The following is a 15799-nucleotide window of genomic DNA, read 5'->3' on the forward strand; positions in this document are numbered from 1 at the left end:
TGCAATCACGGTGACAGCTGGGGTTTTAGAGGCCTGTTGCCTGTTGTTGGTGCCCTGTGGCTGAATGAGTTGGAATGACAGAGTGCCAGCTTTGGCCTGGAGCAAACCGCACCCTCTCATCCAAACTGCCTGGCAGGCTGGGCACACACTCAAGCTCTCACTCGAACCCTGGGGCTGACAGCTTGCTGTGCTTTGTTCACCCACTTCATGCAAAGTTTCCCATTCTTTTACACCACTCAGATGACCCTGCACCATAAAGAGAAACCCTTCCGTCCAGACACCTCAGTCGTACACACATCCGGCACCCACTTAATAGCTTTGGGCACGCTGTAATAGGTTGAATGGTGGTAAAATTAGCATGTAATGGCACTTTTTAAGGGAATGGTTGTCTTATTTTGTTTGCTGCTTTTGGCACATCTATTTCTCTGTAATTCAACTTTCCCCTATCCTCGATTCTTTCCCTTCATTCCTATTTTCTGTGCTCTTCATCCCTCTACATGGCAGAAAGGTAGAAGTCCATAGTCTTTCCCCAGTGAAGGGTAGAAATTGTCAGCCCACTCAGGCATAAACTCTAGAAACTTGTATAGATAGTTTATTATTTGTGAATTGACCTGGGTACATGACCTAACAGCATCCAGATGGAGAAAAACCAGGGGTGGCCCCAGTGGCCCTGATGGCCTTGATGGGCATATAACCTGAAGGCTGTGCACCAACATGGACGCATCTGCTCATCACACCTTGTCCACCAGGTAACAACTCCTGTCTCTTTTTGGAAATTTTCAAAGTCTAGATGACGCCAAGAAACCGCTGGTGGAAGCCACTCCAACTTCAAGTCCCTTTTCCCTTCTCCAGCAAGTCTCTCCATCCAAACCTCTGTCATCACCCATTCAGAGTCTTCTCTGGGGCTTATCACATACACTACACCTTTAACCACATACAGACTTGAGCTGTACAGATTAAGTGACTTCCTTAAGGGTGTAACTGCAGTTTTCCACCTGGCATCAGAGCTCGTGGCCCTCCGATCATATGTCTAAACGGCTACTGCACAAACTGCTCAAAGTCTCTTTGTCCCTCTGTATCCCCAGTGTAACCCAACACGATAAAAACACACATACTAGTACAGATACTTTCCCTCCTCCTTTAAGGTGAGGACCTGCTCGTCATCCGAGCCAATGAGGCCACCATAGTATTTTAGAGGATACTGCTGCCTTAATCAACCCCCCCCCCCCCCCCCGCCGCACCCCAGGGAGGGGAATTATTGCTCAACAGCATGTGATTCAAATCAATAAATCTCCAGCTGCACCTGCTCCCTCACCCATGGAACACATCCACACACCTGTCTGACAAATGGGCTGTGTCAAGTTCACCGATGAAGAGGAGAGGAGAGTAGCGCAGCAACAGAGGAAGGGAGAAAGAGAGGAAAGGAGGGGAAGCGAGAGAGACAGATAGAGTAAGACATAGTGAAAGGGAGAATCAGAAAGAGAGAGTAGGGAGAGACAGAACATCTTACAGGGGCTATTTATGCTGCTAGAAACATCATTTGACACATTACCATTAATGAAAACATATCTTCTTTTTGAAAAGGTAAATAAACAAGGTAGGTAAATGGGTAACATGATTTTCACTTTGGTTTCTGGTGTTCCACTGTGGTTGGAAGGAAGTAACTACGTTTTATATAAGTTCTATTAGTATTAATTCACCTAACATTAATTCATGGCAACATAAAAACATATCTTGATAGAGTTGAGTGCTGGTAGCCTAACAGACCCTCCCCAATCAACATACACAAAATGTAAATGATGTACAAAATGACAAAAAAGGATACAAAACGGCAAAAAGACTGTTTGACATACGAGTCAGAACAAAATAACCGAGCAAATCTCAGAGGTGAATTCCACCCTTGCCCCAGCCTGCATGGCTCCCTGGGTCAGAACTGGTTTTTTGTGGTCTGAGGCGGTTCGATGCACCATGCACTCCCCCCTCAGCAGGAAGACACTGTGCTATCTAGAGGCAGTTATTCCGCGGGTCCCTAATGACACCAGGACACAGAGAGAGAGAGAAAGAGAGGGGCGCGTGCCGTGTGCCCCAGTGACTGAGGGGCAGGCGGTAAGCGGCAAGCGCAGTGTTGACACTGTAAACACCCCAAGAGACGATGCCAAACCCCAAACACTCACACAGACAGAGAGACAGGAGACAGAGAGAGAGGGAGAGAGAGTGAGAGGGAGGGCGAAAGAGAGAGAGAGAGAAATATCCAGAGTGTTCTGTGTATTCCACGCATTGGTCATCTTATTTTAGGGATGAATTTTTATTCCGCCTTTTTTCTCCACCTGCATCATAATATCTGTGTTCATCTCGTAATATCTGGCGGTCATGTGTGGCGATACAGCAATGAGACAAAGAAAAAGAAGGGGGATGAACGGAGGCTGGAGAGGAGCAGGTGTAGGGGGAGAGGGAGATGTAGAGATGAGAAAGAAAGAGGGAACAGAAAAAAAGAGAGAAAATGTGAGAAAAGGGATGCAGAGAGAGAGAGTCTACCATCCACCACTCACCATTCACCATTCCAACACAGTCCCATCTGACAGTTTCTGTCGCTGTTACAAGACAGGCTATTGAACACAGCTGCATGTCCAGAGGTTAAGATAGTATGGCCTTGTCAGGCTGGAGCGGAAGAAACAGAGACACAGAAATAGAAAGACAGAAAGAGAGAGACAAGTTAGAATTTTAACTTGACTTTTTTTGGTACAAGTCAACAACAGCCATTGCAGTTCATACGGTAGACATATTAAGATAAAACCAACCATCAAGGAAGAAAGACAAAGAGAGATAGTATATGGGGCTGGATTCAATCAACATTTCTTCTTTAAACTTTGTAATTTTATTCTTCACAAACACACATTCTGCATGCAGTGATCACTGAAACAAATTCGATAAATTGTGTTTTACTGAAAAAGTAATACTTGCATTGGCTGTCAAATTTGGAGACAAATGGTCATTGAATCCAGACCTAAATTATGCAATGAAAATTGCCGTTAATGTTTCTCTGTGACTGACTGACACAAACTCCATATAAACAGTCGCTCAATGTCCAATCTGAATGTGCTACCTGGCCAGAGAGCTACTTTCTGTCATACTGTACTCACTACATCCATGTAATGTTAGTTTCATGCCACAAAGCATGCCATTTTTTTCTGCTGCTTTACGACTTAAAGAATGGTCACAACACCCATGACTAAAATAACTAACTATATTTAGACTGGGGGGGGGGGGGGGAGGGTTGTTGAAACATTTATATATCCTTCTTACCTGTAATTGTAAACATTACAAAGTATGGTCCACTTTAGTGGCGTCTGAAATCGTATTACAAGATTTTTCCAGGCATGAATATGGGAAATATATAGTAATATTTCCACTTGCAGGTAAGAAGGATATATAAATGTTTCGTGCACATTTGCGTCATTGAACACCCCCCTGGAGCGTCAGAACGTCCTCTACTTGCGTCCTTGGGGACGAAGTAAGAAGGTCGCCCTAAAAAGAAGAGCCGTGTCATCGACCAGAAAAAGCCCCAGTCCAAACCAACACACAACACACCTCACACAGCTCACTGTTTTAACCAAAACAGCGGCGTTCTGTCAGCTGTGTTTACCAAACTGAGAACGCGCAGGGTACCGGTCCTGCCACTCCTGCCGCGGACCGCTGGTGCAGAGTCCGTCCGCACCAACGCCCTCTGCCCCAAACTGCACCACACGCCCGGGGCGTCGTGTTGTGTGTAAGCAGTGACGTGCACCCAGACACACGCCCACAGGAAGGACACCCACACGCCGCTGTCCTTGCCACCTCCTTCCCTCCCGCACTCCTTTTCTGACTGTTCTCCTCAGTTCAGTGTTGTTCCCCAACAGGTGACACTTTGTAGCCCTGCTGAATGACAAGTCATCCTGACTCACTGAAACAATTGGACTTACAGAAGCTGCAGATGCTCTGTACAGTATATATATATATATGTATAATATGTATATAATTAAAATATATGATGAAACTAAAATAGAATTATAATTAACATGCTGTTTGGATACACTTGTAATAACATTGTTGAGGGTTTTAATACAGTAAGAGCTATATAACAAGGGGATTTTACATAATATTGTACTTACTTGATTCTACTGTGCAATTACATATGCAAAAAGCCACTATAATGTACTGCTACCTATGGTCTATTCAAACACTAAACACTCTAACCACACAAATACTAAACACTGAGAAAAAAAGAAAATTTATTCTAACTGATGATATTTTATTTGGAAGATGAATCAAATGAAAAAGAAAAAACACAACACTAATCACATGCAGAGGAATTTCCTGTGATGCCAAAAATTATTTCTCAGTCTATGACCTTTGACCCTCAATTATTTGTTCAATCCAGTTCCAGTCCTGCAAAGATCAAGGGCAGCACGGTACGATGTTTGAACTCCTCTCTGTCCTAATGATATTTTCCACAGTGATGTGAGCGGCAAATTCCAGAGAGGCAACACCCATCTGTCCAGAGAACTGCTATTCCAGTATCGTAAAGTAAAAAAACCTCCCAAGTCTTGAAAACAGTTCAAAATATTAAACAAAACAGATGCCTCGTCGTCACCAGAATCATGAAAACCAAGCAGCTTTCCAAAAGCAAATTTAAAAAATATATATACTGCATGGATTACGATGTCAGCGCGGATCAACATCCGACTATCCCGCCTTCTGATTCTATTTTGTTTTTCAGGATTTTAGGCTAGTGATCGTGGGAAACGGCAGGAGTGAACAGCATGCCTCAGACTCTGCTCCAAGCCTCTGAAAAACAGCTCTGGCAGCCCCAGACCCCTTTCCCCCTGGCTTTTATACATGATTAGGGGAAAATAGAGCCGAAACACAACAAACAGAGCCGGACAGAGCATTGGTGGTCATTTCAGCATAAAATATTTGAGATGTCAACATGGACTAAACAAAACGGGGGGAAAACAGCATGCTGTGAGTGTGTGAGAGAGAAAGAGAGAGAGGCAAGGAGAGGGGGCGCTGATGGCTGCAGGCTGGACACACACTGGAGCTGTTTATTAGTTTCAACAACTAACACGCGCTGTGTTTCCTCACCAAATATACACGGACACAAGCACACACAGCCATCCTCAAGTCCAGGGACAACACAGGATGTGTTTATACAAGGGTGTGATTCTCTGGAAAGAAGCACAGATACATGCGGTAGAACTGCACCTTTTGTCTCATCAACAGGTCTTTGCTGCGATACTGGGAATTAACACACGGAGGGGAAAAAAGTAAGAGAAGGCCTTAAAATAAAGGCGCTTTGTCTGACTTGAGATAAGGAGGACCTTCAATACTTGTGACATTGCTGCCACCTTGTGGTTAGAGGCACGAAACACAGCCCGCCCAAAGTAATCGCTACTGCGTGATTTTTGAAACTAAACAGGTTTAGGCTTGATTCTTGATTACTACTTGAATGAGAGACTTCCTAGGAAACCATGTTGCTACTGGAGATGGAGTGGGTGAGAAACTCTTCTCACTGGACCCTGCAGTAAGGCAGTATCGCAATGGAATCACAAGTATACCATGTAAGTTTCCGTAGTGTAGTGGTTATCACGTTCGCCTAACACGCGAAAGGTCCTCGGTTCGAAACCGGGCGGAAACATATTTTGGGCGGCGGTGTAGCATAGCGTCGAGGAGCAGCGCTCGTAACCGCTGGGACAGTATTGCTGTTCCCTGGGCAATGTACCTAACCCACAGTTGCCTCTGTAAATATCTAGCTGTATATAAAGGGTAACGTGTAAAATTTGTAACCTGTGTAGGTTGATCTGGACAAGAGTATCTGCTAAATGCCTGCAATGTACTGTGCAGTAGGGGGCACTTGATTTGGGATGAGCCGTTAAAACTGTGGTCCTGACTCTGTTCTTTAAAGACCTCATTTCCCTGTGTGATTCCCTGGTATCCTGGCTAAATTCCCAAATCAGGCAATTTCAGTCTGACCATCAAATAATGGCTAGACTGGCTGAAATAATTCCCTTTCACAGGTCACTGTAAGAGAACTGGTTCTTAGATGCCCCTACCTGATAAAATAAATGTTAAATAGAAAACATCAATAGGCAAGATCCATGCCTGGACCTTGATTTTACTAATGCATGCCAAAGGCTGATTTGCTTTGACATGATCATCCATTTAGCAAAGATTAATGACATAATGTTGCCATGCACATGCCTTTAGGTGCAGTACAAGTGGCAACCAATGCTTGCCCTGTACAAAGCAGATACATTTAATGAGCTGATCAGTCATTTAAATCCCTAATTAGCCTGCAAAACTTGCTATAATTAAGACAAAATCTAAACCTTTTCACTCAAAGACAAAAACAAAGCAGTCAAAAGTCATCTATATACTTAGGTTTATATGTGTATATATCTATATATGTGTGCAAGCAAACCAAAAAACTTAAAAGACCATTTAAATGTAAAATGAGTATCAAACAGGTGCCGTCCCAAAATAAAGACAAGAAGCAAAGAGGAAGTTTAATATGTTAAAGTTTACACAGAGTAACACACAGGGAGCAAAAATGTGAAATGATTGGCCGAGCAACAGTTTGTACCATGTATGATCTGGATATGTCCATTATCAACTGTGGCAGTAAGACATTGTCACAGACTACAGAAACTGGGGAACCCGTGGACCCAGCTGCATTTGTCTGAAATAAATGGGTAAGATCCCGGACAACAGTAAAAAAAAATTTTTTGATGGTCCTAACAGCAAATCCTCTGGTAAATATGCATAAACAGTGGAAAAAAAATCTCTCATTACTGAGCTCTCAAAGAGAATATCAAAAGCAGGTCAACATATTCTTAATTCACTACCTCAAAAATGGAAACATAAAAATATATCTCCCCTTATCCCTATGCTCTCCTGCTAATGAGTTTTGACTTTTTAAAAATTAAAAATAGGGGTTCATGATCATTAAGCAGAGAGAGAGCTGGTATGCATCACTGCAACACAGTCAGCATTTAAATGAACCTGATCATTCCAGCAGTAGTACAGAGAGAGAGAGAAGGACAAAAGGGGAAGGGGAAAGACCAGGAGACAGATGAGCGGGTAGACATGTTGAACTCCTCATTTTGCACACAGCTCCTGTGAATCCCCGTGCAGTGTCCATCTCTGGCCAGGTCCGTGTCCTGAGAGCCATCAGGGAGGGGTTCTGTGTGTGCCACCAGGGCCGAGTCTATGAATGAGTGACCACACCTTATGTGTGTGTCCGTGTCCATGTCTGTCTGCACAAGTGAGTCTGAGCTCGCTCAGATGGGTTTCGGCAGGGAGGATACCTCCTCCAGACACTCGTCGTAGGCCCCTTGGTAGTCCTCGTGTGGCTTGATCATGATAACGCAAGTGGGGCGCTTGGAGCCAGCCGATGACCCCAGGTCCTAAAAAAGGGACAATTTACAAGGTAAATGGCAAAATGCAATACAAATACAACAGACGCAACAAGAACAAGGGACGGCAATGCAGCATTGTGGTAAGGGGCAACGCTAGCAACTGAACGGTGGCTGGTTCAGTTGCCTGCTGGGGCACTGCCGCTATAGCCTTGGAGTGAGGTACTTAACCCACAACTGTGTCAGTAAATATCCAGCTGTATAAATGGATAACATGTAAAAATTGAAACCTATGGAAGTCACTCTGGATGTAATGCAAGAACAACAATATAGAGTATATGCCCCAAAGAGGCAGAATTACAGTAAATGGACATTGAGCCCCCCCCCCCCCCCCCCCCAAAAATGCTGAAATGCAAGCATACAAGAGTTTCCTTTAATGGTGAGAGAATGTGTTTTTGAATTGTGTGTGCCCTTGGAACAGAGCTTCTCTTAAATCCCAGAACATTCATCAACATGATAAAGCAGTACATACAGAGAAAGCATGAGAAACACGACTCACCACTTTGGAGGGGACGTAGGCATAGGGTAAGTTCCGGTCCTCACACATGATTGGCAGATGACAATAAACGTCAATTGGAAGAGTGTCTCCGGCCAGCACCACAATCCTACGAGACGACGTATATCTTAACACATTACAAACTAACATTTGTAGGACGCGAGGTACAACGATCGCGACCTCTCATTCGCACCAACGAGATTTACAGACCTTACTTGGTAGCCGTAACGATAAATCTCCTTGATTATAGGGCAAATCTACCATACACTTAGCTATACTGGTACTACCTCAAATAGAAATAGACAACGCCGTATTTACCCGTTTTCTCCCTTGTTAATAAACTTTTGGACTTCCTTCACTCCTCGGCGGATCTGCTTCACCTTGGCCGCTGATGGGAAAAAATGGGCAAGGTTAGCTTACGTTGGCTAGCTTGCTTAGCCACTGTTGCGATATATACATTCTACAAGTAACCTGTTAGCAAATCAATTAGTCCATTTCCAATACAACGTGGTCCTTTTGTAATGGCTACACCTTGGGGAACTCAACATTTGCTACTTAGCTAGCTGGCTATGCTAACAAAGTTAGCAAGCTATCGACTGCTAGCAAACAGTAGCTTCATTCAATTAACATATGTCTTTCTTTTCACACTGATGCTACTTTTGAACTGTAACAAACGGGAAGTAATGCATGTGTTAGTTATGTGGCTATACCTTTTTTGACGCATTTGTAGAGCTTCTTGCTGAGTTTCCTTGGAGCAAGCGGCTGAGCGATGGGGTTGATATTGGCGATCAAATCTTGGTACGACTTCTCTGTCCCCGTAGTCTCTTCCTCCGTTGTACTCTTCTCCTTCTTTGCCTTCGTCATTTTATTCCTTAATTTTTATTTTTGCTCAACCTTGTAGTTAGCTAGCTAAGAACCTTAAACAAGCTTACCGGTAAAAACGCAGGAAAGACACCACACGTGGTCGCTTGAACAGTAGCAGAGAGCGTCACTTCCTTTTCAAGCCACATGGCTTTGCAATACTGCCCCGTGTGTATGATGGATGAAGCGGCACTCACATTTGACAGTGCGGTGCATTTCTGTTGGGATAATTATCTGTTAATATATCTCTGACAAACGATTTAATTAAAGGACTTACTTGCAGAGGTAGAGCTCACAGTGCATCCGTAGTTGAACTTAGCCATTTTTGGAGGCGTAGCACTTAAATGCACATCAAAAAAGCAATCGTTATTGTAAAACTGCTGTAACAACAACACTTACTTAGGACCACAGACACAAATTAGACAAAATTAAATCACTTTATTAATACAAATTTCCCATGAAAAATTTCACCATTTACCAAAATGTAACCAATCATTTTGCCATTAGCAAATGTAAATTAAACTGTGGAATATCACTGTGTTTAATTTATAATTTAAAGAAAACATTACATTCTCAGTCAGGCCAAAAGGCAAGGTATTTTAAGTCAATATAATAAACCAAAGAAACTAAATTTCAGTCATACTGAAGGTCTCGGATTCAACGGAAATAAATTAGCACCACTTACACAAAAACAGAGTTAGTACTTAAAGGCTACTCCATAACTCTTTGGGGAATCTATAGTGCAAGACAGTATACACAAAAATGAATCATTCAGCATCTGTTCATGAATTACCATCTTTCACAAAACCACCACTAAACAAAATCAGAAAGAAAATCACATACAGCAAATACCTCTCCGCTTCTTCCACTTCTGAAAACCATGGTTAACATTACATACATACTTCCATTACAGCATTCTTTATCACCTGCATTACCACTCTGAGCCTCTCATTGGCCACTGCCTGCCTCCACATCAGAGCAAGCATATCACCATAGACATGACCATGCACAAAAAGGACGGATACCCCAACAACATACTCCCAAAGCCTGCAAGATGGCCACTTTAACAGGGCCAGATGTAGACAACTGGGAGAAATGACAAATCTAACCCACAGTGCTTTAACACAGATAATAATACTTTATAATACAAAAGGTTATGTCTCATATCTGTGTGGTTGTAAGGCCTATTTTAAAGGAGTGACACCATCAGGTTTCATGGTATAGTCTCAGCAAGTGTGACCACAGATAAATTGTCATATGCTTGTATTAATTTCAAATAAACAGACACGCTGATAAAAATTATAAATATGTACAAATCTCCATTAAAATGTACACAGCTGTCAACAAAATACTTAAATGTGACAATGAACATCTAAGTGCTCTAAGCTGTATTTGCCAAGTCACTGGAAGCAGAGAGAGTGACAGAGAGGGTGCGAAGGCAATGTTTCCAGAGTGACTCAGGAATCCAAACAGTGGCGGGGGCAGAACGCAGAACTCCAAAAGGAACGGTCACTGCTCTTGCGTCTCCATGGCGATGCCCACGTGGGCGTGGCGGATGGTGCGGCCGTGGAGCTTGTACCCATCCTGCCTGACCAGGGAGATGGTACCAGTCTCCGTTCCCTCGGCGGCTGTGTGGCAGACGATCTCGTGCTGGTAGGGGTCATACTTGCCCCCTACGGGCTTCATCTTCTCCAGGCCGTGTTTGGTGAAGACCTCCTGCAGCCTGTCCTGCACCCGCGCCAGCTCCTCCTGTAGCTTCTGTGTCCCCTCCCCCTCCAGCTCCTTCGCCGTTTGCTCCAGCAGGTCGGCCACCTCTACCAGGTCCCGGCAGAAGCTCTGGATCCCTGTGGGGTGGGGGGGGGGGGGGGGGGTGAGTGACATGGGTGACTATTCAACCCTGCAGAGTGTTAAATGGGCAGAACATAACACTACAGAGTGTACAATAACTACAACATACAACAGTGTGTAAATCATTACACAACAGTGATAAATGAACACAACAAAAACTACAGAGTGTTAAATAATAACACATTTAAACATTTAAAAGCACAACAGTGCAAAACACTGATGAAACACTGATGAAGCAGCTGAATAGAAAGCCATGCTTCCTTACCAAAAAGCTTGGCGTCTTCAACAAACTTCTGAGTTTTGCGACGCACTGTATCAGAGTCTGCCAGAGCTCGTTTGTACTTCTCCTGCAAAACACAATAATGTATGTATCCATGTTATATAGCTATGTATCTTTTTTTTTACATTTACATTTATTCATTTGGCAGACACTTTTATCCAAAGCGACTCACATAGGTTACAGTTCTTTACAATGTTATCCATTTATACAGCTGGATATTTACTGAGGCAATTGTGGGTTAAGTACCTTGCCCAAGGGTACAGCAGCGTCCCAGCAGGGATCGAACCGGCAACCTTTCAGTTATGAGTCCTGCACCTTAACCACTATGCTACACTGCCGCCAAATTTTTAACAAAATATCTAGTGGTTTTCAACTGAAGTCAGATCCTATGCTCATAAAATTGTTTTATGGTCATGACACTTTTCACACTGTGATTTTTTTTCCTGTATAAAAGTAAATAAATTTGTGAAAAAAAATGGCCAACATTAAACCATACTGACAGCCCTTTCCACTTAATTAAACACAGCTTCCAGTTTTCTTCCACCTGTAATTAAACAATGGTCAAAAGAAAGTGGAAGTGCTGATTTTTCAGTTACTGTCCCCTACAGTATTCCCTGCAGTAATACCTCTGCCTCTCCATGACCCCCCCCCCCCCCCTCCCAATGACCTCACCCCATGCGCCCCCAACCCCCCGAAACCGAAAGCCAGGACTCTTACGCTCAGGTCCCGGACTTGCTCCTCCAGCTTGCTCGCTCGTGCCTCCAGCATCCTCACGTTGGTGACAGCCCGGCTCCGGTTATCCACGGTGTCATCGCCATGGCAATCGTTGCCCCTGCTGCAGTGTTCTGCCGCTGTGCTGTACAGACCGGCGAGGGCTCTGGGCAGGAAAACGCATGGGGGGGGGGGGGGGGGGGACGGGACGGGTGAGGAGGGCTTATGGACTCACACATCTTCCTGGGATCACAGTCCCACCTCCACTCCATGCAGAGAGGTCAAGAAACAACCCACTGACTCCACAACAAGCAACGATGCACACTGACACCACACTGGCTTAACAACAACTGCACAGGTGTGGGGCAAACACTCTGGCCCAAGATCACGGACAGACACTGGATTCTACAGACATTTTCTGAGCCTGAGTGTGTTGATGCTGGAGAACACACATACTCGTAGTCACTCACTCACAGGCACAACCAGATTTCCAATTGCACTGCTCATCAAACGGACTTGCCCTCAGTCCAAATAAACAGCACATTTTGAACGCGGTCATACTAATCATTGTTTGTACAAAGTTAAATGAGGCACAGAATGCTACATAATAGAGTAGCATCAGCATGAAGCTCAGCCATTGGCCCATGAACATCCCTAAGAGAGAAAGACGTGGAGAAATCCAAACCGAGAGATTGCAGTTAATCCCTGCAGAGTTACCATTTAGTGACTGAATGTCACTCAGAACGAAAACTATGGGGAAACCACTACCTTATTATCTTAATTCCTAAACGAAAGCTTCACACTCCCAGTTGAAAATGCTTAGAAAGCCTCTTCTGCCCCTTCATTTTTGAAATCTTATACTGAAAGCACAGACAACAGCCCCCTGTCACTCAGCAAACACTCAAAGACGGAAGCTTTTGGTGGCATGTCGAACCATCGCCTGGAGGACAGAGCTCTCCTTTGCTGTGGCGCATTCGAGTCGTTTACTTTCCAGTTAGCATTCAGCGAATGCCAGCATGCCTCGTATTGTATCTCAGGCAGCACTACGAGGCCTGCCAATTGGTCAAGTGCCGCTATATACATTCAGTGGCCAGAGCCAGAATGCAGTCCTGCACAGGGTCTTCAGAGAGGCCATCTGAGGCTCTGCTGGCAAAGAGGGCGGGTGGGGGTAGAAGGGGGGTGTTCCACAGCAAGGCATCTGACCCACTTCTGTAACAAAGCCTCCTTTTCAATGTGCTCCCTATATCATGACACGGAGAGAGATGCAAGACCCCGCGAGTGCGGTTCTGGTAGAATGCCTTCAGCTGGGTGCAGCTTCAGAGAAATGCATCCGGGCACAGCTGCCTCCCTCTGTAGTGTTGCCGCTTGGCTTTGCTGTGTTAGTGTTCGGCTCGTCCTCGCATGACAGAGCTCCGCGCCAATCCATGTGAATGTGTGTCAGAACATGTAACACGTAACTAAAAAAAAGTAAAAAGCACAAATCCGTAAAGGATACAAGCGGTGGCGTCTGAACACCACGTCGATAGGAATCACAATGTTAACACAGCTGAAGAACGTTTGTAAACTGAGGGACCGCACGGAGGTTTTGTTAAATCAATTTCAGAGAAGTAATGCTGGATAGGAATAAAAATCATGCCTACCTATACACTGCTGCTAAGGGCAACCACGTGTGGATTCGTCTTTATTAGAAAAAGACTAACGATAACCACGTTTCGCTTTTCTAACTTGACCACTGCCACTTGACAACCACATAAAGATAATGGCGACTGACCCTTGAAATCCGGCCGCGAAGTCAACACAATTTCCGTTCACTTGTCATTAAAAGGCACAGGAATCACCTGACACAATTTAACCAGTAAATATGTGCGAGAACCGTTTATTTTGTAAAAATTTAATACTGTCTGTGGAAAGTTTGATTATTATCGATTGGATGTTAATCTCACAAAATTAACAAAGAGAGGTGTGAGAAAAGGGCCACGGCAGGGTATCAGACAAAAAGAACTATGCGATATAGCCTCCAAAGGTTTGCTCTCGAAAAGTCTTTTCTCACACCATTTCAGGACACGCACTATACTCCTCGCTAAACTTAACTTAACGCGATAAAATCATCGTTTGTCACGTATAATTGCAAAATACTGTCAATGCTACTAAACTGCACTTAATTTACACAGCGATTTTAATCACATCGAGAGGGGTCTTCATAGGGGACTGTATCTCATTCACCTGAACATTTCAATTGTTGCAAAGCTACTTGCTGTATTGTAAGATGTAAGAAGTGTACGTACCATGCTAAAATTCTGTATCATGGAGCCAGCGGCGATAAATATTTACTGATTTGTAAAACAAAAGACTTGGCCTGTATTAAATGCAATTACATTTTCTTATTGCCTACGTGAGTAACATTATTTTTGCTAACATGCTAACAATCTAAACGTAGAAAGCGAGAAAGCTCGCTACCTCATCGTCCAGGAATGTTTTAAGCAATACATCAGTGCAGCTGTTTTACACATTTGGTTAGCTAACAGTTGAATGATGGCGTATCAGTGAAGCCGCATATGCGTGAAATTAGCTGTCGGGTAGCTAGCTAACGTTTCAAAGAAACAAAAGCCAGCCAATCATCTTAAGTGTTGCATCGCATCCACCCCAACATCGCCATGCATACCCCGAAACAATAAACAGTTTCCCGAGATTATAATTTACCTGCTGTTCCTGGAAGTTGCGGTCTGTAATTTAACGATACCGCTCAGTCTGCTAACAGCCATTTCTTTCACCTCACGTTACATCAGCTGCAAGCAGGCAGTCGGTGCTCACGGGCAACGCGAGTTCAAAGAATCGCCGTAGTAACGAGATTCCGGATCTTAACGCTAGCTGCCAACTGTTGTAGCCATTGCACGAAATTCTCTCTACCCGGGGGTCCCCAATTGCCGGAACTTCACAAGCAACGCCAAACAAGTCAAATCCGGAACTCCTTAGTCGACCCCAAAAGAACGCATGTATATGAGCTCACTTTTTGCAATGTTTAGCTTTTTGGAGCCATAGAGCCGTGAAGAGGGCTGTGTTCAATACTGTGGCGGGTGGCGATTGCAGCGGCGGCGCGTGCTTCCAGGTGGCGTATCCTAGTTCCGAGTTCCAATAGGAAAACGAACAGTAAATTGTTAAGTGTATTTGGAAAAATTCAGTTGATTTGATCGTCATACCTATATGAAAGATATCAACAGCCACATGTCTAAAATACATACAAAAAATAGAAATAACAACAAATACCAAAGCGTCCACTTTATACACATTTGATTCATGTGGCTAAACGATTGCTGTCTGTATGGATGTCCTTAATGCATAACAGGCCTGTAACAGGCCCTTTAAATAGACAGTGAGTAGGAAGTAGTGAAACTGCTCTTCCTGCACACCGCTGTCCCTTCCACTGCCCGCGTCATGGCTCAGTTGGGAGCATTTGCCAGTACATCTGCATGCCAGTAATGTCATGCTTTTCTACGGCAGCTGACATCAGTGGCTAACGTACACAGCTTTGCCTCCAGTCTTCTGATCAAGTTATGCCAAAACAGGCAACGGGAAACATTGAAAAGTGCTCCCCTGTTTGAAAGCTCTGTTACCCCTGTGCATGTAAAGTATAACTTGGTTCACTGTTGTTTCTGCACTTTCCAGGAGGCACAGCAAATAACTGACTCTCAAAAACAGGCAAAGCAAACAGCCAGAGTGTGTGTGCAAGCAGGTTGTCATCTTGTTGAAAGCTTGCTTTCCTAAATCCTGCATCAACTTTCAATGTGTTTGTGTAGCAAACATCCTGGCATTCATAGTAATTTCACACAGTTTACATATTACCCAGTACCTTGCTGAAAAATACGATGGTATTGTGCGATATGGGGTTCAAACCTGCAACCTTCTGGTTACAGCTGGGTTCACTAATCATTGTCTCAACTAGTTATCTCAACATATGATTTGACAACACATAATGAAAAAAGCAATATATATTAAAATTGACACATTTTATGGAAATTCAGGTAAATTACACAGTCAAGGAAATGAGTGGAACTTGATTTCCATGTACATCTTCCCTTTACAATACCCAAATAAAGAAAATAAAACAACAAACAAAAACATTCAGTCAGTAAAGTGCAAAGGTAATCCAAAGCA

General features: G+C 43.8%; 2 protein-coding genes and 1 non-coding gene across 3 annotated transcripts; 1 reads left to right on the forward strand and 2 right to left on the reverse strand.

The window, feature by feature from the left end:
- The first annotated feature begins 5601 nt into the window (after nt 1-5601).
- On the forward strand, nt 5602-5674 carry trnav-aac. The gene has a single exon. It is a non-coding gene; the product is annotated as a tRNA-Val (tRNA).
- A 929-nt stretch (nt 5675-6603) lies between these two features.
- Nucleotides 6604-8845, reverse strand: LOC118775445 (H/ACA ribonucleoprotein complex subunit 2-like protein). The gene is made up of 4 exons (XM_036525373.1): nt 8658-8845; nt 8266-8335; nt 7951-8056; nt 6604-7442 (listed from the first exon to the last, which is right to left on the reverse strand). The coding sequence occupies exons 1-4, from the start codon at nt 8809-8811 to the stop codon at nt 7317-7319; spliced, it is 456 nt and encodes a 151-aa protein (XP_036381266.1). The 5' UTR covers nt 8812-8845; the 3' UTR covers nt 6604-7316.
- Nucleotides 8846-9464: 619 nt separating this feature from the next.
- On the reverse strand, nt 9465-14109 carry grpel2 (GrpE-like 2, mitochondrial). The gene is made up of 4 exons (XM_036523890.1): nt 14105-14109; nt 11654-11813; nt 10922-11003; nt 9465-10652 (listed from the first exon to the last, which is right to left on the reverse strand). The coding sequence occupies exons 1-4, from the start codon at nt 14107-14109 to the stop codon at nt 10318-10320; spliced, it is 582 nt and encodes a 193-aa protein (XP_036379783.1). The 3' UTR covers nt 9465-10317.
- Nucleotides 14110-15799: the final 1690 nt, after the last annotated feature.

The sequence above is a fragment of the Megalops cyprinoides genome, chromosome 3, assembly GCF_013368585.1.
Source record: "Megalops cyprinoides isolate fMegCyp1 chromosome 3, fMegCyp1.pri, whole genome shotgun sequence".
In the NCBI taxonomy this organism is placed as follows: domain Eukaryota; kingdom Metazoa; phylum Chordata; class Actinopteri; order Elopiformes; family Megalopidae; genus Megalops; species Megalops cyprinoides.

Excerpts from the sequence above, each read along its gene's own strand:
- LOC118775445 (XM_036525373.1), bottom strand. The coding sequence starts at position 8,811 with ATGACGAAGGCAAAGAAGGAGAAGAGTACAACGGAGGAAGAGACTACG. Across the intron at positions 8,336-8,657 it reads CTACAAATGCGTCAAAAAAG|CGGCCAAGGTGAAGCAGATC; the intron begins GTATAGCCACAT and ends TTTTCCCATCAG. Across the intron at positions 8,057-8,265 it reads ATTAACAAGGGAGAAAACGG|GATTGTGGTGCTGGCCGGAG; the intron begins GTAAATACGGCG and ends GTCGTCTCGTAG.
- grpel2 (XM_036523890.1), bottom strand. Across the intron at positions 11,004-11,653 it reads AGCAAGTCCGGGACCTGAGC|GAGAAGTACAAACGAGCTCT; the intron begins GTAAGAGTCCTG and ends TGTGTTTTGCAG. Across the intron at positions 10,653-10,921 it reads TGAAGACGCCAAGCTTTTTG|GGATCCAGAGCTTCTGCCGG; the intron begins GTAAGGAAGCAT and ends CCCACCCCACAG.